Source organism: Gorilla gorilla, chromosome 6, assembly GCF_029281585.2.
Source record: "Gorilla gorilla gorilla isolate KB3781 chromosome 6, NHGRI_mGorGor1-v2.1_pri, whole genome shotgun sequence".
Classification (NCBI taxonomy): Eukaryota; Metazoa; Chordata; class Mammalia; order Primates; family Hominidae; genus Gorilla; species Gorilla gorilla.
The window spans coordinates 7,949,437-7,973,320 of NC_073230.2; the positions used below are offsets into that span (position 1 = coordinate 7,949,437).

A 23,884-nucleotide genomic window follows, 5' to 3' on the forward strand; every position below is an offset into this window, starting at 1 on the left:
ACAGGAACCAGCTTGCAACCACCTGGCCCTGCACTTCCCCTCCAGCCTCCAGGCTGCCCTGACGAGGCTGAAAACAGCACCATGAAGATGAGTTGTTGAAGACAATCCTTCGTAAGAACCTTCCATCAGCACATGGACAACAGACGCCAGCCGGCCGCCAGCTCACAGATGGTCCTCGGAGAACGCGGAGTCAAGATTGAAAGCAACCTCGATGGTTTGTCTCGTGGGCCTGGAGGTGGTGGAGGGGCCAGCCTGGGCAGGGTATGGTGAGTGCTGCACATGGACACACCAAGTCAGGTGGGCTCCCTTCTTGGATGAAACTCTTCATGGTCTTCTGGCTACTCTGACACTCCTCATCCGCTCCAGGGAGCGGAGCCTGCAGGAGGATGTCCTCGGCCTAACCCCCATAGGTGCTGAAGTCCGAGGTAGGCAGGCATCCCACGGGTGCCACCATGGAGGCAGGTCCAGGGACCCCACCCAGAAAGCTCTGACCTCCGTTTCCACCCAACAGAGCACCGCATGACCTGGCAACCAGGGTCTAGACTCAGTGCTAGAAAAATGTACCACAAAACGCTTCTCACGTCCACGGGTTTTGTTGGTGGTATTTTTTTTTTAATTTTGGATCAACAAAAAAAGAACATAGCAGGCTCTCAGGTATACAAAACAGGTAATATTAGGTAAACATACAAACTTCACCTTTACAAAAAAACAAACCACACACACACATTTCTGTTAATACACGTAAAGCACAATATCTTACCAAAAATAAAGAATTTGGGTTCTGTCCAAACACTGGCAGCAGAGGGAGTGACCGCCACCACGGCACCAGGGCACACCAACAACACAGACAGAAGCGGCAATGCGTCTCACGTGCCGTGTGGGAACACAGCATTCTAGGTGTGCACTGCGGGGAACAAGGTGTCACTCAGCCACAAACGGGCTCTGGGGCAGGTGCCGCAGGGACGGCATACGATTGGTTGACGCATAGTTCTTTCAAAATGGCTTAAATTAACAAATAAAGCAGGGTAAGGGGGAAACACAAAGCCAGAAACATTTAGGAAATGATGCATAGGTAGGTATACCATGTTTATTTTAATACATCTCATTAGTTTGCATCTTGCTAGGAAAAATACCGTCGCACTGTCCTGACAGTTACAGCAGCCTGTGTGTTATCGGTGTAAATGTCATCCAAGAGATAATTAAAAAAAAAAAAAAAAAAAAAAAAAAGCTAGCCAAAGAGTAAAAAGGAAAGCTTAATAATCACTTTATGGTGTAAAAAAACAAAACAAAACAAAACAAAAACAAAAACAAAAAAACAAAAAAAAACCACTTAAGGCTCTCAGGAAGGTTTCTGTATGGGCTTAAATACTACAGCGAGGAGGTGTGGTTTCTAAAGTTCGCGTGGCGGTTTCCAAGACATTCCTGCTTCCTGCGGGCCCCTGCAGAGCCCACCGGCACCCCTCTGGAGTCGTTCCCAAAGCAGGCTCTGCATCCTCGGCAAAAAAGCACCTGTGACCACCCGGACAGAAATCCAGTCTGCTGAGACCTCTGCACTTCCATCCCACGGGGCGACCCTCCATCTCATCGAGTTTAGATATTTTTGTGAGTCCGTTTTGTTTTTGTCATTTGTGGTTTTGTTTTCTCTCTCTCTCTCTCTCTCTTTTTGACAAGGAAGCTTCTTACTGCTTCACCGAGTGCTACAATACTCGCTTTGATGTCACATTAAACAAATGTGCACTGTCTCTTTGTTCTCCCGAGTGTTCTCGGACACAGTTTTTCACGGAGGAGAACAAAGACCGCACAATGGCAATAAAGCACCGTACATAGTAGGTTCAGGAATGTAACACGCCATGTACATCCATGTCCCAGGAAAGGGCTGCGGCTCATCCTCACCTCACATCTGCAGGGAGAAGGGAAAGACAGACACTGAGACCACCGACCAAGTGAACCACCCAGCACACACATCGCTGCATAAGAGGAAAACAGGGTGAAAACATTTAACCCAATCAGGGGCACACAGGGATTTCAAGTTTTCATGAAATTTCCAGAATCACATTTGCCACATTGGCCACGTTGCAGTACCCTGACAGGAATTGGGATTAGGCTCACAGCATCTCACAGAACATGTCTAGAGACCAAGCCCCATTCTCCCATTGTACAGATGGGGGAAACTGAGGCCAAGAATGGTTCATTTGCCCTTCTCCCTGCCTTCCTTTCTTCCAGCCTAGGGCTTAGATGTGATTTCTGGAGCTCTGGCAGCCACCTTGGGCCATGAGACAACCCTGAGGATGGAGGCCACCAGCCAGACAGAAGAGTCTGCACCTAGGCAGACCTATGCTGATCGTTTAAGAACAATTCTTCCGCATCCCATGTGGCCTCTCCATCGCACACTCCAACACGTGGGCTGCCTATAGGCTGAACACGAGTACCAGCCAGGCATGGGACAACAGGAGTGCCAGCCTCTCACCATGGGGTCTGTCACCAGCAGGCCCATGGAGGCCAGAGCCTAACGCTCTGTAGAAATGGGACCCACAGGCAGGCACAAAAGCACCCACCACGCCACACTTTCAGCAAACAAAGCCAAGGCTGACCAACAGTCCTGGACTGCTTCAAAGACCTGCCCAAGTGGACAATTTCCTCCCAAGAGGCTCCTCATGAATGGACCTCACGCGCAGGCCCAAGTCCCACATTGCAAACAGGAGCCAGGGTTCTCCGACACCCTATCTCTGAGATCCTCCTCTCTTCTAAAGAAACTATTTGTTTTGGCCGCCATGGAGTCCCACGTGCCAGGAGGAGGAACCAGGCCAGACAGGGCTCCAACTTTTCCAAGCCAGACGGGCCAATGCCAAGGACCAGGAAGGCTTGAAACTGCCTCCTCCGTGATGATGGCGGCTGCTCAGGTCCCACCTCCATCTGGGAAGCGACATGTCTTGCTAGGAGACATTTCCCAAGCTCCCTTGCAGTGGAGGGATGGCAGCTGAGAAAAACACAAAAGTCACTGGGTGGGATTTCCAGGATAGCTCTCTAAGGGTGTTATTTTGCCCTTTCCCCCGCCTCACTCCTTCTTCCAGCCTGGAGCACAGATGTGGTTTCTGGAGCTTTAGCAGCCACCTTGGGCCATGAGGCAACTGCAGATGGATGCCACTAGCCAGACAGAAGGGGGACCCTGATGATACCTCGAGACTACCCTCCCTGCTCTGCAATCCCACCCTTAGATGAAAGTCATGAAGCTCGACCTTATCTCAATCCCTGTGCTGTCTGGTGTTACTAGCAGCCAAATGCAATTTCCAACACAGTAGCCAACAGCCCTGCACGTTTATAAAGGATTTCCGGATATATTCAGCCTCCAACAGTCCTTATCTGTAATCTCAGTTAAGCCTCAGTTTTTTCATCTGTCAAATGGGGTGGGTGATCCCAGAGTGGCCAGGCGCTCAGAGCTGCCCCACCGCTGCTCAGGTCGCCCAACCTGTTCCATTCATGTGCAATGCTCCTGCATCCCCAATCAACGACAAAGAGAAGGACAAAGCTGGAGGCAGGCTCCCAAGCGGGAGTGAGCCACTGGCCAGGGCGTTCTGCGAGGCAGGAGCGGACGGGGAGCAAGGAGACCCAAGCCCAGCAGACACCATCAAGGCCAATCAGGGCCACATCCCCGCCGCACCCGGCGAGACAGGAAGCGTGATTTGCTGGTGTGATCAGTCAGTTGCACCTCCCCGCCCTGCAGGACTCAGTGTGTCCGGCAGACAGGTCCTACCTGGTTGGCTGCTTTAGGTGGGTTTTAACCTTTTTCTTTTCCGTTTTTTACCTGACTCCCTAGGCCTTCCTGTTAACAAAAGGGCAGGGCGGTGAGTGGGCCGAGGGATGGCCGTCGGGGTGAAGAACTGAAGCAACAAATACCTACGGCATTTGTTTATCTTTCCAGAAGAGAAGGCCAGCACCCTGGCACAGAGGAACTTCTGAGTCCCCTCGTGCTCCCAGGGCCCAGCCATAGCAGAGCACAGAAGCCATTCTGCTCCTGGGTGGAGTCCGCGTGGCGGGGTGAAGGAGAGACCCCAGCCAGCCAGGGCAACTGCAGTCCTCGAACCTGCTCCTCCCGCCCACCCTGGCAGGAGGCCCTTCTGCAGATTCTTCTCAGCTCAGCCCCGCAGCCCACTAATGAGCTGGGTGTCTTATGCACTCCCAGCCCCTCTCAGTGAGACCTGAACCTCCTCTCCTGCCAGTGCCGCAGCTTGGGCCACCCTCCCCACCGGACACCTGCAGGTGCGGGATCCGTCTCCCCCGCAGGCATCTGGCCCGGGAGCAGGGCAACGAATCCTTCAACAGCAGCCCAGATGCACACAGCAGTAAGCGTTGCGCTCAAGGGGGCCACCTAACACCCCAAAAGCAAGGCTCTGAAGACCTGTTCTCCAACACCGATGCCGATGAAGGCAGCCACTCACCCGTGTCCTCTTCCCGATAATCCGGATTCAGGCTGGTGGTCGCGCAGGCGCACTCCAAATGCTCCTCTAACCTCACCTGGACTTCTTTTAATTTTGGCTTCTTCCTGACGTATTCCACCTTGGCCACCTGCCAGAGAGAACAGAGCCCAGCCATGAATGCCTGCATGGAGCTTCGGACATCACGACGTGCTGGGAGCCGGGGACAGGCTGAGAGGGAGGAGACAGCAGCCTGACCCCTGACCTCCTCCCAGAAACACTACCTTGTGGTGGGGAGTGTAGGAGTACCAGGTGAAAAACCTACAAGCTGCAGTGCAGTTTTGTGTGTGTGTGTTTTAGTTTTTTCTGAGTAGGGTCTCACCCTGTCACCTAGGCCAATCATAGCCTCTGCAGCCTCAAGCTCTTGGGCTCAAGTGATCCTTCCACCTCAGCCTCCCACCTGTAAGCACAGGCCACCATACCCAGCTGATTTAAAATATTTTTTTTTTGTGGAAGAGATGAGATCTCGCTATGTTGCCGAGGTTGATGTTGAACTCCTGGACTCAAGTGATCCTCCTGCCTCAGCCTCCCAAAGTGCTGGAACTTCAAGTGAGAGCCACCACGCCTGGTGTTGGAGCATGGTATTTAGTAGATTCATCCTATTTTTGTTTAAAATAAACCCAAAGGTTCACGTGTGCCTGGGGGGGCTGAAGGATGCACACTGCTAAGGTGTGGGAGTTTGGGAGTTCTGGGGTGCTGGTGGCCAGGGAAAGTGTTTGCTTGTGTGTGGATGTGCAGCTGGGAAATGTTTTCAAATGATCACGTTGTTTTTAAATACATTTTAAAAGCCAGGCTGAGCATGGTGGCTCACGCCTGTAATCCCAGCACTTTGGAAGGCCAAGATGGGAGGATCACTTAACTCCAGGGGTTCAAGGCGGGAGGATCACTTAACTCCAGGGGTTCAAGACCAGCCTGGGCAACATAGTAAGACCCTGCCTCTAAAAACAATTTAAAAATTAGCCAGCCATGGTGGCACCTGCAGTCCCAGCCTACTTGGGAGGCTGAGGTAGGAGGATCGCTTGAGCCCAGGAGTTTGAGGCTGCAGTGAGCTGTTATCACACCACTGCACTCCAGCCTGGGCAATACACCAAGACCCTGTCTCTATTATTAATATTAAAAAAAATTTAAAGCCATGGCCTAGGAATGGGGGGTTCGTGGCTGTATCCTAGCCCAAGGTTGTTGTGGACTTGAGCGTCCAGATGATAATCCCAGCTGCTGGCCTGATGAGGGCCCCACCTCGCCGCCGGCCCCCAGGCAGCAGGGCCAGCAGACCCATACCCAGGGTTCCCTCATGGCTCCCCCAGGTCCGAGGCTCTCCTTGGGCTCGGAGAGGCCTGACCTCGGAAACCAGGGCCAGGGACCCTGGGCCATCACCGAGGCTACACAAGATGATCCAGGAGGAGCACAGGCCAGCAGGCCGTGGCTGTCAGGCACAGGCAGCTCAAAAGCGAACCAGACCTCAGCTGGGTTCCCCTCTCCGGACTGGACTCTGCCTGTCTGCGAGCCACGCCTGCCCTCAATTCTCCAGGCACAGAACCACAACATGGGGGTCCTGCCTCCACAGCCCCTTCCCCGCGGAGCTGCAGGCAGACAATGGCACAGTCCAGGCCAGAGAGCGGAGCTTCGGGCATTCAATAAGAGAGGCAAGAAATCACACACACACACACACACACACACACACACACACACACACGCATAATGCACATATAGGCCCTGTCATGGGAACACAACTCCACCCCACACACACGCGTATAATGCACACACATACCCTGTCATGGGGAGGCAACTCCACCCCCCCACAGTCATGCATGCATAATGTACACAGGGGCCCCATCGTGGGAATCTTACTACACACAGAGTGCAAGCACGCACACGCCTGGCATCAACAGACCCCTAATATGCAGCCAGGGACTGCGTGAGTAGAGTATTGGCCCTCCCAGCCGAAACCCCAGCACTCATTTCATCCTCCCAACCATGCTATAAGGAGGCAAGACTGGCACCTCCATTTACAGAACAAACTGAGGCACAGGCAAGCCCTAACTAAGCCTGTCCCTAACTGCTAGGCTGTCCCACCTGCCCCCTGGAGCACACGCCAGGGAATAGCCACCACCTTCCTGCCCTCCCAGGCCCTGGGGAGCTGAGCACCCAGCAGGCGCTCCATCTGCGCCCACGGAACCAGCCCTGCCGCATGCAGGGTCTAAATGCAAGAACAGCCACTACGGATCACCCACGTCACCCCTCACGGTTCATGGGGAAACTGAGGCTAGAAAGGAAACAGAAGCCGGGTCACCCCCTGAGCACAGGGGCGTGGGGGAATGCACGCTGCTGGGTGAATGAGGAGACCTCAGCCCAAGACCAGATGCCCCCAGCCCAGTGGCCCTGCCTCCCAGGCAGTCAGGAGGGCGAAGGAGGGAGGAGGGGAATGTTTCCCAACCTTCTTCGGGGGAAGGGGGGACTCCAGACTCTGGAGACTGGGCATCAGCAGGGCCCCCAGGGAGAAGGTCAGCTCTGCACCCTGGGACCAGGCAGGCTCCGAAGGTAAGCCGGTCCCTAAGGCGCTGGGGACCAGGCTTGTCCGAGGCTGAGTTAATGGTTAACCCACAGTGCAAAGGGTGCCTGCAGGCGTGTGAAGTGGTCTGGGCTGCCTGGGGCGTGAGCAGACAGCCAAGTATGAGCTCAACAGGTGCAGGGCGTGGGGCGCCTGGGGTCAGGAGCCAGCTCAGAAACTGGACCTGGCCTGGGAGGTTTCGCTACGTCACAAAGCGTGAGAGAAAGCGGCCAGGACACTGCCGCTTCCTACATGGGGCTCCGTTCCACTCAGGAGGCCTCAGATCAGCCCCCACACTCCCGCGGCAATCTGCCCCTTTCCCCAGGACAGAATCCTCCAGAGAGAGGCCTCTGCAGGCCGTGCACACACTTCCACCTCCCATCTGTAAAACGGAGACCAATCACACCCACCCAGGAGTTGAGGAATAAATGAGGCTGCACATGCAGAAGGCCCCAGAAACGAGGACAAAGCCAGCCTTCAAGAGTGGGCTGCCACTGGCGTGGATTCTAATCCAGAGCCCCAAAACCAACCTGACCCTGGTCCCCAAGCTCAGCACAGTACCACCCCCCACCCGCCACAGGCAGAGAGTGGGTCTAGAGCCACCCTCCTGTTGAGGGCCTGGGGTGGGAGAGGCCCGGCCCGAGGATGAACTGCAGCAAAGCCCCAAGAGGAGCAGCAGGGCCACCTGGGACCTCAGCCACCCCCAGCCCTCCAAGCATGTCCTCAGCCCTCCCTGAGTCAAGAACTGCCCAGGTAGTAAGTAACTAGGGATCCCAGTGCGCAAAACCAGGCCCAGCCCCCTCCTGCCTCAGCAGGGGCCGAGTTCCTTCCTCCCCTCCCCTGGAGGCCCTGGACACAGGTCCCGGCAGGAGAAACAGCACCAGCCTCACACCCTGCCATCTCCGAGGCTCGAAGCACCCATACTGTGCTGCTCCCACCCACCCCCAGCCTCTGCAGGGGTGGCCAAGTGAGGCATGGGGCAGGTGGGCTCTGAAATCTGGGTTCGTGGGGATGGGCTCGGGCAGGGCGCCCTGTTGTGCTCCCGGCCCTGACCCTCCGGATGGCACAGCCTCTTTGGTCAACAAGCAGCCTCACCTAGTTCCCTCGGCAGGGCAGATACCAGGGCCCGGCTCGGCAGAGACCGCAGGCCCGTCTGGCCAGACACCAGACGCCCAGGCGAGGGGCAGGCTCGCTCTCAACCACTCGAGATGGCCGGCCGCCGCAGGCGCGTGGGCTCCCAGGACACAACAGAAATGCCACCCCTCTGGGCACCGTGCAAAAGGCACATGGCACGGCCGCTCATCTGGGAACCCACTGCCTCCTCAGACAAGCCCGTTTTTATCAAACAAAAACAAACAGCGATGATTGCACCTGTTTCTGAGTATGCCAGGATTCCGGGCCATTCCGCCACCTCTGTCTGGCCAGGAAATAGCTACATTTTTCTCCCAAGAACACAAAATGAATATTGGATTCTCACAAAAACCTCCTCCATAAAAGAAGGCCAAGTCCAAAGAACAGAGACTACAATGTCCTCAGGACCCCCACGGGGGGTACCCCGGCCCCCAGGCCCCAAGCCGAAGCCCAAGTGATGGGGTGGTCCCCATGTCCCTCCCCTTTTTCCGTCCCAGAGATGTGGGCTGCACCTTATCACACCAGACATTCCGATTCCCCACGGCTGAGTTCATCTGCGTCGTAAGCCGCCCCACCTCAACACTCCCGGTGCGAACTCACCCAAGACTACAAAACCCAGGGATGCCGTCACCCCTCTAGACCTGGGATGCCGAGTCCCTACTGCTACAAAGCCCAGAGGCTGCAGAGATTCCCTGAGGAGGGCTTGGGACAGCCACTCCCTGCGGGGGACCCCACCCCAACTCCAGGTTACAGCCTGACCCTTTCAAGGCTCCAAGAGAGAGTATTGGCCATGAAAGACACCTGACTGGACCGCACGTGCCCGTCACTGTAACCCTCACAGCTACCCTGTGAGGACACCATCGTGGTCCATTCTAGAGATGAGAACACACAGCACAGACAAGGGAAGCCCCTTGCCCAGAGTTACACAGCGCTGAATCTCCATCCCTAGCCTGCACTCCTTCTCACCTCTTTCACGGAAAGAAAGCCTAGACTCCAGAGCCCTGGCCCCACCGCCCCACAGCCCAACCTGGGTGTCTCTCGACAGAGACTTGGAATGTCACTCAATCCAGATGCTGACTTGGGTCATGAGGACCCCAGCTGGGTGCGGTGGCTCACGCCTGTAATCCCAGCACTTTGGGAGGTCGAGGTGGGCAGATCACCTGAGGTCAGGAGTTCAAGACCGGCCTGACCAATATGGCGAAACCCCATCTCTACTAAAAAATACAAAAAATAGCCAGGCGTGGTGGTGAGTGCCTGTAATCCCAGCTACTCGAGAGGCTAAGGCAGAAGAATTGCCTGAACCCGGGAGGTGGAGGTTGCAGTGAGCTGAGATCGGGCCACTGCACTCCAGCCTGGGCAACAGAGTGAGACTCCGTCTCAAAAAAAAAAAAAAAAAAATCCCTCAAGTCGGGCGTGGAGGAGGTTCATACCTGTGATCCCAGGAATTTGACACCAGCCTGGCCAACAAAGCAAGACCCTGTCTTTATAACAAAGAAAAAAAAAAAAGATCCTGCCTCCTTCAGCACTGCCCCCATATCCATTAAGAATGGAAGCAATGCCCAGACCTCAAGCTCGTGTAAGAGGCCCCTGCCCAGCATGGCTCAAGAGGACCCCCACTCCGCCCACCTAGAGACTCCTGCACCAGACCCCAGAGAGTGGACAGAGTTGTGGCTGGGAGCTTCTCACCCGTAACACCCCAGCCACTCTGTTCCAGGGAGCAGAGGCCCATCCCGAGCACCAGGTGAGCACACACCTTCTGGAAGCCTCCAGCCCAGCAAGGTGGGCTCAGAGCCAGCTCCATCCAGGCTAGACCCCTGCAGTCCTCGGGCTGGCATCTCATCCCCATGGTCCACCTTCAGGCCCACACTCCTGTCCTACCCCCGAGGCTTGGGTCTGGGGGAGAGTCGGGCGTCCAGGCACCAAGAGCTAACTGTGCCAGGCAGAGTGCAAGGAAACACCCATCCAGCTAGGGACCCCGGCCAGTCACTCCCCCAGGGCTGCCGGTCAGTCACACCCTGGTGATCCCAGCAGGGTCTGTGCCGGGCAGTGACCACTCCTAGCTTCACTACCATCTTCTAACAAGAGACCTCTGAATGTAGACCGGAAAGGCATAAAAACTGGAAATGGGGGGTGCCATGCCCATCCTGGGTGGACAGGCTTTGGGGGCCCCTCCCGGCCAGCCCCAACCCCGTTGACCTCAGCTGACCCCATCCATGCCCCCTCACAGGCACAGAGTCTGAGGCTCTGGGGCCCATCTCCTCGCCAGGCTGACAGCCGCCTCCATCCGCAGCGGCAGGACCGGCCTCTTGGCTCAGCCTCCACAATGGGCCTCCTGTTCCCTCTGACCTTTGTCCCCTCAGCCAAAGCCCCCTGTGTCCAAAGCCGGATGTTTTCCTCCAACCCTCGGATGGGTGGGCAGGGAGAAGACGCCTCCCAGAAGCGGGAACATAAGGGGGGCCTGGGTCTGCGGAGGTGGGAACTGGGCCACCCGGCTCTGCTGCAGGACACAGCCCTGAGGCCTTAGGACACCCTGTCCCCCCTTGGGCTGACCAGGACCCTGTCCCGGCAGATGAGACCCAGAGGCAGAGCCCTGGTCCTGGCTCCACCACTGCACAGAGCAAAGCAGGGGCCACTCCCGGCGGGGAACTGGCCCTCACCCCCAACACTGCACTGGCCAGAGGGTGCTGGAAGCCTCTAGACCCCACCCAACCTCCTCAGGGGGCCGGGGGAGGGAGAGAACACTGCCCTGTAGGGCCAAGCCCTCCTATCCTCACCCCATGACAGGCCAGGGTGGGAAGGGCAGGGGCTGCCCAAGGCTGAGCGCCTCTCCCCGTACCTCCAAGCCTCCCCCAGCACCCAGAACTGACATGAGAATCTCTAATCAGAACAAGACCACAGGCATCCCGGACTCAGAGCTCACAAGGGCCTCCAAAATATAACCAGGGAGGATGCCGAGGCCCACAGAAAGGCAGAAACTGCGCCCCAGGGAGGCACACAGGACAGAGGGGATGGTGCTGGGCTCATGCCAGGGGGACCTAGCCACACCTGGACCTGGAGGCCCGAGTTAGGCCCTCCCCTCCCCTCCCCTCCTTCCCTGACCCCCGGCGGTAAATATCCTGAGGACAGAAGAGTGCCGCAGACAAGCACTCGCAGGGCCCTGGAAAAATCTTGGGGCTTCAAAAGGGGAGTGAGTGGCCTTGGAGATCCCGGGTAGTAAGATGTGGAATCTGCTTACTCAATACCCAGCACCTCAGAGGACCAAGTCCCCAGAGGCCAAGATAAGTCCCAGCTATGGGTCTAAAGTGCCCGGTCGTGTGACGAGGAAACGACCCGGCTGGCTGCAAAGTCCTTCCGGGGGGGGAGAACCTTCTCCCCCCGCCCCATCTCCCTCCGGGGCCTAGGAGTCACAACAGTTGGGGGTGGGGGTGTGAAATAGTTCTTTTCTAAAGTTAAAGAATGGTTACTAATGTAGCCCCAAAACTCAAATCCTCAAACATCATTTCAGTGACCCCATATTCCAGGAAAAGCAGGCTCAGCTGTCACCAAATCCTCAGCTGACTTGAGCCCAGGGGGTCCAGAGCAGGCTGGGCAACACAGCGAGATCCCCGACTCTGCAAAGAATTTAAAAATTAGCCAGGCATGGTGGCATGCACCTGTAGCATTCAGGAGGCTTAGGTGGGAGGATAGCTTCAGCCTGGGAGTCCGAGGCTGCAGCAAACCACGATCGCACCACCACACTCCAGCCTGGGCAACAGAGCAAGATGCTGTCTCAAAAAAAAAAAAAAAAGTCCTCAGCTGAGGCCAAGCCAGGAGGCTCTGAGTCAAAGCAACAGCCTCCTGGACTAGGGGCCGCACCCGCCTGCGCCCACTGCTCAAACTCATGGGTCCTGCAGGTCAGGTGCGAGCATCAACAGCACTTTAACACAACTGAAGCCAGTTTCCAGGGAGAAGAGCCCTAAGAGAGCCCATCCCTCACATACGGGAGCCCCAGGGAAGTGCCAGCCCCAGCCAGGCCTCACAGAAGCTACAAGATACCTTAGACACTCACCCTGCAACCCCATCCCGAAAACGGGAGACTGATGCCCCAACAGGCAGGAAACCTCCCTTGCAAACAAGATGGCAGCAGCCTCGGCTCTCTCAGAAGGGCCAGGCCCTGCCTCAGACCCATTGCACAGGTGAGGAAAATGAGGCCAGAGAGGCGCAAACACAGGCCAAAGCCAGCCCACCCAGGGCGCTGCATCCTGCAGGTCTCTGGGCACACTTCCCTGAAAGCAGGGAGAAGGGGCCCAGCCATGCAGCCCTGGCCCCAGGGCCTCAGCAACGCAAGAAGACCTTCAGCAAGTTCACCCAGGTGCCGTTCCTCCCCCAGGGCAACCCCAGGGAGGAAGGCCCTGCTGTGGCAGGAACGCCAGCGCCCCCAGGATTCTTACGCTGAAATCCCAGATCAAGGGGATGGCGTTAGGAAGTGGGGTGTCTTAAGGTAGCCATTAAGTCCTTTTTTCTTTTTTTTCTTAGAGACGGAGTCTTGCTCTATTGTCCAGGCTGGAATGCAGTGATGCCATCACAGCTCACTGCAGCCTCAACCTCCCGACTCAAGGGATCCTCCCACCTCAGCCTCCAGAGTAGCTGGGACAACAGGCACGTGCCACCACGCCCGGCTAATTTTTGTATTTTTTGTGGAGACGGGGTCCTGCCATGTTACCCAGGCTGGTCTTGAGCTCCTAGGCTCAGCGATCCTCCAGCCTCAGCCTTCCACGGTGGCTGGGACTGCAGGTGTGAGCCGCCTCGCCTGGCCCGATTAGTTTCTAGGGTAGAGGCTTCATGAATGGAATTAGTGCCCTTCGAAAGCAGCCTAGGGAGCATGTTCATCCCCCGCCCCTCACACTGACGGCAGAGCGAGAAGGCGTCATCTATGAACCCAGAAAACACGGCTCCAGCGGAGACACAGTCTGCCGGCGCCCTGATCTTGGACTTCCAGCCTCCAGAACTTTGAGAAATATATTTGTTGCTAATCAGCTCCTAGTGGATGGAATTCTGCTAAAGCAGCCTGAAGAAGGCAGGCACCACCCCCAACTTAAAGAAAGAGGGGCTCACCCTGGGATTCTACAGAGGGAAGTCTGCTGTCTGGCCTCAAGCCCACCCCAAGCACTCCTCCTCCTTCTCCTGGGCTGCTTTAGGGGGGAAGCCGGTGGGGGGGCCCTCCAAAGGTCAGGCGCTTCAAGAGGCAATGCAGGCTCTGAATATCCACCCCCTACTCCTCCTGCCATGCACCTCGGCCCCCACTGAAGAGCCCGCACAGGACCCTCCGGGGCCCGGGGACGCCAGACAGCTTCCGGCTAAGCAGCTCGACACCTTGCAAGGCCCAAAACGGCCCCTGCACTGTGGTCTAGAGCGTGGCAAGGAGGCCAGGCTCATCGCCAGAGCAGCAGAGCAGAAGCCCCGGCCGGCCCTGCCTTTCCCGCACCCCCAGGTGCTCCTTCTCCTCCCTGGGCCTCAGTGTACCTGCCAGGGAGATGGAAGCGCAGCTGTGCACCCCCACCAGCCACGCCAGGGGCACCTTGAGGCCTCCCAGGAGGGACCCTGGCAACCCGGTAGGGGCGACCCTCGGGCCTGCGTGGGGCACGGCTCACCTGGATGCTGCGGTGGTGGATGCGGGAGGGACCCTGGCTGCTTGGTAGGGGCGGCCCCGGGCTCGGGTGGGGATGGGAGAGGTGGGGAGGGGAGGGGAGGGGCAGGGCTCACCTTGACGCTGTGGTGGTGGATGCGGGAGGGACCCTGGCTGCTAGGTAGGGGCGGCCCCGGGCTCAGGTGGGGAGGGGAGAGGAGGGGAGGGGAGGGGAGGGGAGGGGCAGGGCTCACCTTGACGCTGCGGTGGTGGACGCGGGAGGGCTGGCACTTGACACTGCTCGTGTTGCAGCAGCCAGTGCAGCGTTTCACCTCCACACACGGGGGCCAGATCAGGAAGTTGGCGGATGTGGGGTCGACCTGACTCCGAGGAATCTCGTAAATGACCGTCCTGGTCTTGCAGACAGCGGGGACAGCTTCCTCTGCAACGGCGGGGGCACAGTAAGCGGGGACCGGCCTCCGCGACCACGGCCCCACCCCAGGGCTGAGGCGGCTCCAGCTGGGCCTGGGGGGCAACCAGGGTGAGCCACAGGCCAGGATTCCCCCCAGGCAGCAGAGGCTGAGCTGGGAGCAGACGCTCAGGGGCTGGGTGGGCAGGAGCACCACACATCCAGAGGAGCCCAGCCCGGTGCCTGCAGGCTGGAGGGACCTGGACAGGTGGGGCCAGTGGCTCGGAGGGGAAGGGAACTTAGTCCAGGTGCGGCCAGTGGCTGGGAGGGCAGAGGGGGCCTTAATAGCGAATCCTACAGCACTTGCTGCATGCTCTGGCCTTGGAGACTGGTCTGAAGGGTGCAAAATGCAGACCCCCACAGCAAATGTCACCTGGGGAGGGCCTGCTTGCATCAGCTGGGACTAGCCAGCCACACATCACACTTTAAGGTGGAAGATACAAAATCCATCTTCATGGACGAAACCACAGCTCAGAGAGTGGGGGTCCACCTACTCAGGGCCCCAGAGCCATGAGCAGTACCAGGGCTCAAACCCATCAGGTGGGACCCCCGAGGACGCGGGACTTGGGTAGAAAGCAGGGACTGGCCCCGGAACTCCCCAAACCTGCTAGTTCCTCCTCAGGGGGCTGGAGGGCCATGGGGCTGTCCTGTAAGAAGGGACAAAATATCCCCCAAATGGACGCGGGGGTGGAGCCCTGGAGCCAGGTGTGAGTGAGGCGGGGCACACGGGTGTGGTGAGGGCGTCCGGGGGGCAGCCGCTGGACACAGCACGCGCGTCCCCACCAGTTCAGCAGCCGGCGCAGGAGCACGATGCCCACACTGCGAATTGGAAATTAGGCGCGACCACGTTTCCAGCAAGGCTCCTGGGGACAGGCCCCGACAAGACAGGGCGCTTAAGGAATTTATGATGGCTCTTCTCTCCTGGAAGCTCTCTTGGCCCAGACCAGGACTCCAGGAGGAGCAGGCGGGCTGGGGCAGGAGACACCCCCGAAGGAGGGAGGCCTCGGGAGAGGCCAGAGCCAGAGGCACCAGGGCCAGGCCTATTTTAGGGAGGAGGGAACGGGTGGCTTGCCTGAGGCCACTACGTTGGGAGAGCGGGCAGTCCTCCCCACCCGGCCCTGCCCTGCCCATCACAGCCTCCTGGACTCACCCCGACCCGGCCCTGCCCTGCCCATCGCGGCCTCCTGGACTCACCGATGCTTCTCTTCCTTCGAATGGGCAGGGGCCGCTTCTCGGGCGCATGCTTAGTGGCGTGGACCCCGTGAACTCTCAGGCTGGTATCCAAAGAATCCTCACTCCCTGCAGGCAGAAGGAGAGCACCGTGACTGCTCCAGGCCCGTGCGCTGTGCCCTGGGCCTGTCCAGCCGCACTTCCCACAGACCAGCTTTGGGAGCCACTGGGGAACAGGCACCTGGCGGCACAGCCCCTCACAGCTCCCGCCATCAGGGGCCCCCCAGGAGAACCTCGATTCCCACCAAGGCTTTCCAGAGATGCAGGGGATGAAACACTGGAAACCGCAGAAAACGCCCCATTAGCACAGAGGTCCCCAAATTCAGGGGCCTGTGACGAAGCGCAGGGCCCTTCGGGGAAGAGGTTGCAGGTGGTCTCCCCTACGGTGCCTCCTCCAAGGTAGCCCAGGTGAGGGCTGCCCCGGGGCAGGAGGGGCCTGAGGCCGCCCAGCTCCGTGCACCTCCCTGAGGGGCACAGGGCTAAGCCAGGCCCCACCTCTGTCTGGGGGCTGGAGCGAGGGAGAAGCAGAGGCCGCTGAGATTTCTGCAGGTGCCTGTACGTCTCCCTCCCTCCCCCTCGCTAAAACACTCCTGGAAGAAGTGGCCTAACCTCTGAGGGGCACTGGAAGCCGCCAGACTGGGCTGCAGGCCAGACCCCACTCATTCCTGAAATGAGTCTACTCTAGGGCCAGCGGCCATGAGGAGAGTCAGGAGGGCACGTGGCCTCGTGGAGGCTACACCGAGGAGTTCCCGCAGCCTGACAGAGGGAGGCGGCCTGCGGAGAGGGGTTGAGAGAAGCTGGCATCTGCGAGCCGTGTTTACAGCCAGGTGGCCAGGTGCAGGTAGGGCAGTGGCCCAGAGCCAAGACCAGCACTGACCGGGGAGCAGAACTGAGAACCTATCCCCGCCACCCCACCCAGCGCACACACCACCCCTTCACAGGCGCTGACGGCTACGGCAGACAGGCTGGGGGAGTCTCAGGTCTCTCCAAATCCCGCAGCAGGGAGAGGACCCACTGTCCTGCCCATGGACACTGCCCGCACCTGGGCACCACAGGTGGCTCTGGGCCTCCTTGCCTTGGCCCCCTGGTCCCAGCTGGGGGGTCTCTTCCCATCTCCCTCCATCCTGCCCCCCCCACCATATAACCAAGGGTGAACAGGCGCGGAGACAGTGAGCCTCACAGCCAGGATGCTCCAGAGGCACAGAGATCTCCCCGCCCCCTCCTGGGAAGCTCCAGAAGTCCCGGTCAGCAGCCCAGACGGCTAATGGGCTCTGCACCTCCTGGGTTCAGGACTAGCAGCCCAAAGTGTCTCTCCCCAGCCCACCGAGGCATCCGTGACTATCCACAAACCAACCAGAGAAACCTCAGCTTCCTCCGCACCCCCGAGGAGCCTGCGGATTTAAAATGAAGCCCGCAAACCTCACAGAAGGTGTCAAAGACGAAGCTCGCCCGGAGCCCAACTTTTTACCGAAAATGACTCAATGTTCCAATGACACTAATTTTTTTTGAGACCCAAAATAAGATCAGAACAGAACTACTCATGCAGTAAGAATTTCCCATCAACCAACTGTCACAAGCAGCATTTCTTTTCATGAAAAAGTGACACTTATGAGTCACATCCTGGTGGTAGCCATCTTGCCATGGCCAAACCAAAGAGTAACGGGTCCATCCTCCACTCGTAGGAGAAAATTCAGTAACACCAGCTCCCATTTTCCGATGCCTTGTGATAGACACGTTTGCATTAGCTGCTTTACCAATGACTTAGCTTCTGAGTGTGCGGTGGGTGCTATCACTTCTTCACATCCGAGAAAACTGAGGCCCAGAGAAATATAACAAGACCAGGAGAAGTGGCTCACAGGAGACTCATGTGGTCTGCGTCCACAGAGCACAGTCCCCGTGCCCCACCACCCTCTAGCCCTGGTTTAATAAACAGAGAAGACGGCAGCTGTGCTAGTTCATTGACCCCCAGAAAGCCTGAGCTGGCGAATTTCTTGAGACAAGGGACAGAGAGGGAATAGCTCCCAGTCTACCAAGCCCACCCTTTGCTCCCAGCTCAAGATGCCGAGAGTGGACCACGCTCACCAAAGCCGCCCTTCCAATCTGCACTGGCTGAGACGTGGCTCATGGCAGCAGCCGCCCACAGCTCACCAAACACAGCTCTGAGCAGCCCAGGCCCAGGTGGCCTGGCCAGCAAGAATCACCCTTAAAACTGCTCCCAGAACAGTTAATCGGGAGGCTTTCCCTTTTGTCTTTTAGGCACAGATGTCCCAAGGACAACTCCAGGACAGGGACAATCTCCCAACCATCAGTCCTGGTCTGGCATTACTGGCCCGAGATGGGGCTATTTACGTTATCAGCCGCTCAATGAACCACGGGCGCCAGGCCAGACCACTTTGGGGAACAAAGCTCCCCAGCTGCCACTGCACACAGGACAAACAGGCCCTAAACGCCGGCTGCCGGTCATTAAAAGACCACATGCCGGCCTCTGGATCTAAAAGCCACAGGTGAAAAGCCTTCACTCTTCACTCCAGCACACCCTCCGAATGAAACGCTCGGGCTCCGGGAGGATGGTGAGGAATCCCACTACCCGTGCTCCTCCAGCCACAGCCAAGGAGCGGCCAAGACCCCAGACGGTGCCTGGCTCAGTCTCCCCAACCGTACAGTGGGACGCAGCCTGCATGCCGGGAGGAGCCAAATGCCAGTCACAAAGCCCCACCCACCTGGAGGAGGAGTCAGCATAGCTGGGGCGCACACCTGGGATTCCTCAAAGCCTCTTTTCTACTTCCTACAGCGTGGGCCTTAGAGGCACCTAATGCCAAGAACATCAGCCTGGAAGGGTTATAAAGGGACTCCGAGGGAAAGATCGTTACGTTGGGTTTCTCCCAGCACGCAGCCCCTTCCTCATGAGCCCCTGCACTGTCCCCTGCCCCTAACAGACCAGAAGCACCTCTGGATTGAAAAGGGAGCCCAGGACCCGGAGGGACGCTTACCCAATGAGAACTGACCTCAACCAGTTTACAACCCTCCCCACGACAGAGAACGGGAGTTGAGGAAAAGACACCCCCTACAAGCTGGAGAAGCAGCCGGTGCCTCTCCTGTCCTCAGGCGAGAGACTGTGGGTGTCTCTGGTTCTGTTTTCAGCCACACCTGGAGAGGGGCTGGACAGGACCAAGGAGGCCCCCCTATGTTACAAAAGGTCCCCCACCAGGGGCAAGAGAGGAGGTAGATGCCACCCCCATATTCTCACACACAAAGCCTCCCAGACACTGGGAGAATTCTATTCAGACCCCAAAATCTCTCACGGACACAGGAGGGCTGAGATCCACTCTCTGCATTCCCTGGGGCAGGAGGAGAGAGCTCCTGGGACAGGACTGCAGAGGGAATTTGAAACCGGCCAGGAGGACTAGCTTAGGGGCATCCTTGTTTTTTTCTGTTTGGACCCTACGACCTAGAAGCCCCCGGGTGAGGAATGCCATCAGCATACCCCACGAAGCTGCAATGCTAAAGGCGATAATGGGTGGGGGTGGAGGAGGCGGGGCGCCAAGACCAGAATAAGAATAGTCCCAGCAGAAAGTGAATGGCCCATTTCCCTGCAGCTTCCAAAGCCAGTCCCACGAGGAGGCCCAGCTCTCCACAAGCCTCCCCTTCTGCTAGCACCCTCCCCAGAAAAAGCCCTGAAACCTTCCCCAGGAAGCAGCCCCCCCCCCCCACTTTTCCAAACCCATCCAGGACCAGCGAGATTCAGGCAAGGGATTCCCCCCCATAAACCAGAGTCAGATCCTTTTCCCTAGAGTTATCCATTGAGGGATCCGGTCAAAACCCCCCGCCCAGCTGTGCTGTGGGAGTGAAACTCTACCGCACCCCCCACCCTCCGCCCCTGATAAGGATCAGCCCAGGGATTTCCTGGGTCAAGAAACTACAGAAACCATCGGCCTTGTTAGAAAATGGTTTTGGCATGAAACGAAAATAGTTCAGGCCTCTCCACCACCATAATTAGGTACAAATTTCCAAATGACTAGACCATGTGATTTCACTTAATCCCATGCCCCCCCTTTTTCAGAGTCCTTTGCAGGGAGAGAAGAATCTTCACGTCCCGTAACTTCTTCCAATTCTGCTGCCTTCAGTTACTCTTTTTAACAAGTTTATCGCAGACCCCCTTTTTAAACCAGGTTAAGGCTCAGATTGGAGCTCCCAGGCCGAGTGCTCATTTTGAAAAGAGCGCCACACAGGCCTGGAAGAGAGGCCTCGTCTTCTAGGAAGGGGCTCTCTAGCCCCGAGGGGGCGGGCGGCCACCCTACACCCTCGCCCCTCCCACCCACCCGTGGTCCACCGGGGTCCCCCGGGGTGAGAAGCCCCTTTAACCCTTGCCAACCCGCAGCAAAACTCTGTGCTTGCAAACAAGCTGTGTTCTCTAGCGGCCCGGCCCCAGGGCCCGAGGGTGAGCCGCAAAAATAGCCCCCAGGCAGCAGATGCGTCCAAGGCTTTTCATTGGGTCGTGAAAACAGAAAGACACCGGCTTCTGCAGCCACAGAGGCCCAGCCCTGCGGCAAGAACGCGGCACCAGCTCGCAGGGATTACACAGGGGGCCGGGCCCTGACCCGGGGACCGGCTCCGCCCGCCCTCCCGTCGGACCGGGAGCCGCTCCTGCCCTTGGGGCCTCGCTCCGCGGGCTGCCCGCCCGGCGCACGGGCCAGGGCTCTGCGCCCAGGGTCTGGGCCGGATCCTGCCGCTCCCCCGGCCCGAGGGCAGGCGCGGGGCCCGCACACCTGGCGGAGGCCGCGGCTGAACTTTGTGTGACACACGCGGCGTTTTCCTTAAAGGCGAAAACAATCCCGGGGCGAGCGAGCAGCCCTCGGCCGCCGCTGGGAGAGAAAGTGGAGACTGGAAGAGAAACTCCTGACTCATCCGCCCGGGCGCTTATGGCTGGGGATTGGATTCTGACCTTTCGGTGCGCTCCTGCGCGGCGCCCCGCCCGGCCTCAGCTCGGGGCGCACAGGCCGCCCGCCCGCGCCCTCCCCGCGCGCGGAGGGAAGGGGCGCGATTTACCTACGGAGTCTATCTCCAGGAGTCGCTGGAGGTCCCGGATGCTGTGGATCTGACTGCGGGCCAGCCTCTCGATCACCTCGCGGGGGATCTCGGCTTCCTGCAAGCAGAGGCCACACGGTCAGCGCCCGCGGCCCCGACCCCGCCGGCACGCGCCCCCGGCCGCCAGGAGCGCCGCCGCCCCGGGCCCGAGGAGACCCCGCCCCAGCCCCCGCGGAGCCCTCGCCCCGGCCCTGGAACCAGAAGCCGGGGGTGGGGCTGGAAGAGACCCCAAATTCTCCACCCCCATCCATGTTCCGCCCTTTGCAAAATCAAAGCCCCCCCCCTTTATATTTTCAGACAAAAGCCCCCGCACTCCGGCCCCTCCACCCGGGGTGTCAGTTACAGAAGGTCTGGGGGGCAGCGAGGGGGCCGAGAGTTTCTGATTTAATAGTGAGATCAACATCTAGAAAGATCAAGTTAAAATGCGTCACGGGTCGGCGAGAGTCACGGCAGCCCTAACACTTTAATCCAGGCAGGGCTTAAATTTCACGCCCCGGAATCCCGGGCCGAACCCGTGGAGAGGTCTCTCCGTCTCACAAACACACGCACGCGCGCGCAGACACACACACGCGCACACACATCTCACTCACACACTCGCCCCACCCCGGGCTCCGGCCCAGCCGCGGCCCTAGCGCCGACTAAGACGCCCAAATCCAGCCGGCGGCCGGGAGAAGAAGCCTCCAGGGAAAGCGAGGGTTAAACTTCCACCTCGCGCAGCTCTCCGTGCCCTGCGGAGCCCACCCTCACCTCTGGCCTCCCCCACTCCCCTCCCCGATTTTTAAGGAGAGTCGGGGGTCGCTGGGGAGCCTGAAGCACTAAGTTCCCACGACGGGGGCTGTGGAAAGTCATTCATCACAGCAAAGCTCCCGGGGATGGGGATGGGGATGGGGGGGCGGGGACGCCGCGGTGGGAGGGTGCGGACGCCTGGCCCAGCCCCAGCTCGCCTCGCTCAGCCACCTGTAAGCAGGCCCGGGCGGGAGGGACTGCGCCGGCCCTTAGCCCCGCCGGGCTTGGGGACTGGGAACCGAGGGCTGCAGCTTGGCGCTGCCCACCCTGCCCGGCCAGGGGCTTCCGCAGCAGCCGCCCCTACCTGTTTATCCGCCGCCCTTCTCTCCTCCCCAGGCTCCGCCGGCTCACACACACCCCCTTCCCCGCTCCCCGCACCCCGCTGCTGCAGGGCCCGCTGCGCCCCAGCTCCCCTTCCCCGGAGAGGACACTGCGCCCCCCGAAGTTTCTCCCCACTCGTCCACCTCGCTGCTCCCCGGTCCCCCCGAGGCAGAGCGAGCGACGCAACACGCTGGAAACTCCCCACACACACTTAGGCATGGCAGAAAATAGAACCCAGTTGGGAAAATCTAAACATCGACCACCCTGGCAGGAACCAAAACGCTCTCTGCAGAGCCCGTGGCGCCCCAGCCGGCGGGGGGTGTGCGCCGGAGGAGCCGGCGCAGGAACGGGGCGCGGGGGCGGCACCAACCTCGGCCAGAACATGGGCGAGGTATCCGCAGCCGAGGAGCAGCAGGCAAGCCAAGGTCCTCATCGCGTCCCGAGGCGCTGGCTGCTCGGCGGAGAGGCGAGGCCGCGGGGCGGGCGCTCCAGCCGGTCTCCTGTGGCGGCGAAATTCAGTACCATCCCTCAGGGAGCGCGGCCCGGAGGAGGGTGGCGCGGGGAGCACGGAGCTGGCGGAGCGCGCCCGGCGCGAGCAGTGAGTGCGGAGAGGCAGGCAGCGCCAGCCAGGAGGAGGAGAAACAGGGAGTGCGCGCCCGCAGCGCGGGGAGCCTCCTGGGCCGCCGGGTAGGGGGTGGGGACGGAAGGGGCGGAGGGCGGGGGCTGGGCTTCTTCCTCGGTGCGTTCCCGGTGCTGGCCGCCGCCGCGCTCGCTCCCCGCGCTGGCTTCAGGAGCGACCCGGCCGGTAATTCTGCATATTTGCGGACATCAGCCCCAAGAAGAACTCCGGAGGGAGTCTGGGGCCGCCGCCGCCGCCGCCGCCACACCGATCACCTGCCTGGACGCCTGGCCCGGCCCCGGCTGCGAGCTGCGAGCCGCCCTGCGCGCCCACCGCCGGCCCCGCGCTCGCCTCCGGCCTCCTCTTGCAGCCGCCGCCCGGCCGGGCACAGCGCGGCCCAGCACCCCCTCCGCGGCGCGCCCTCGGCTCCGGCGCCGCGCTCCGCCCTCCGCTCGCCGGGGCCGGGCAGCGCCCGCGGCCGAGCCGCCTAGCAGCTACCACCCGCCCGGGGCCTCGCTGCGCCGCCCGCGCGGGCCTGAGGGCGGGCGCAAGGCCGAGTCGGCGCCTCCGCCGCAGCCGCCGCCGGGAGAGGAGGAGGAGGAGTAGGCGCAGGCCCGGCTCGCCGGAGTTGGGCGGGCTCCGCAGGGCGCGCGTGTGGATCCGGCCGGCGGCGGGGAGAGGGTTATAGCGCCGCCGCCGCGCCCCTCCCCCGCCCCCGCCCCCCCACCCCGCCTCCCCCGGATTCCGGGCCTGGGACCCGCACCTCGGAAGCGCTCGGGGTTCGTGCGGACCCGGCAGGGCCCGGGCGCCGCCGCCGCGGCAGGGAGCACACACGCGCTCGCGCAAGCAGCTAAATCCATCAAAGCCCCGCGCCCGGCTCCGCGCCGGGGCTCCGCGCCCCTCCCTCGAGCTTGCCCACCCTCCAGTGCCAGCTGCAATCCTGCGGCACCGGGTGGGGAGGGAGGAGGCCGCCGCAGAAGCGCCGCCGTCGCCGGCTCGCCTCTCTTGGGCCCCAGCGGCGGCAGCGGGCAGCGCCCAGAGCTGCTGCGCCAAAAAGGGCGAGAGAGCCGGTCCCCGCCCCCGCCCCGGCGCTCCGGCCGCTCTTCACGGTTCGGATCCAGGGCCCCAGCCTTCCTCTCTCCATAAAAGGAGGGGGAGTCAGTCTTTGGGGAAGGAGGGGGGCGGGTTTGGGGCACTCACCTGGCGGCTGCCACGCGCCCCCGCCCAGGATCCGAAGCCTGGGGCATCTGAATGAGGACCCTCCACCCACATTTCCACTTGGGAGCGAGCTCCAGTCGGGGGAAGGGCCTGCAGCCCGCCTCGTCCCCACCCTGGGACCCCGCGCCCCCCAGTCCCCCACTCCCGCGCCGAAGGCAGGGCCGCGCCCTGAGCTGGGAAGTCGAGGGGATGGAGGGGAAAGGAGCCACCGGTGAGGGTCCCCCGGGTTCTGAGCCTCCCGCATCGGGATCCGTGGGGCGCACAGAGCGCCACCTCCGGCCGAGGCGCAGCTCAGAGCGCGATGCGGGGGAGGAACGCGCGCGGAGGCCGAGGTCTGAGCGTGGCTAGACGGCTCCCACGCCGAGAAAGGGCGGGTGCGCCTGGGCTGGATGGATTTCGC

The 23,884-nt window shown here is 60.2% G+C and overlaps 1 protein-coding gene across 14 annotated transcripts; it reads right to left on the bottom strand.

Annotated features, from left to right (window-relative positions):
- Positions 1-590: 590 nt before the first annotated feature.
- PDGFA (platelet derived growth factor subunit A) lies at positions 591-23,764 on the bottom strand. 14 transcript variants are annotated; one of them, XM_055346659.2, is made up of 7 exons: positions 23,467-23,658; positions 22,018-22,147; positions 20,506-20,598; positions 15,420-15,524; positions 14,011-14,198; positions 4,437-4,563; positions 591-1,900 (listed from the first exon to the last, which is right to left on the bottom strand). In XM_055346659.2, exons 1-7 carry the CDS (start codon positions 23,536-23,538, stop codon positions 1,890-1,892), a joined length of 726 nt encoding a protein of 241 aa, XP_055202634.1. In that variant the 5' UTR covers positions 23,539-23,658; the 3' UTR covers positions 591-1,889. The 14 variants fall into 14 exon arrangements, with proteins under 14 accessions (XP_055202634.1, XP_030869284.1, XP_055202642.1 ...); XM_031013424.3 differs by having other exon boundaries at positions 20,502-20,598; XM_055346667.2 differs by lacking the exon at positions 23,467-23,658 and adding an exon at positions 23,030-23,359 and having other exon boundaries at positions 20,502-20,598.
- Between the last annotated feature and the right edge of the window lie 120 nt (positions 23,765-23,884).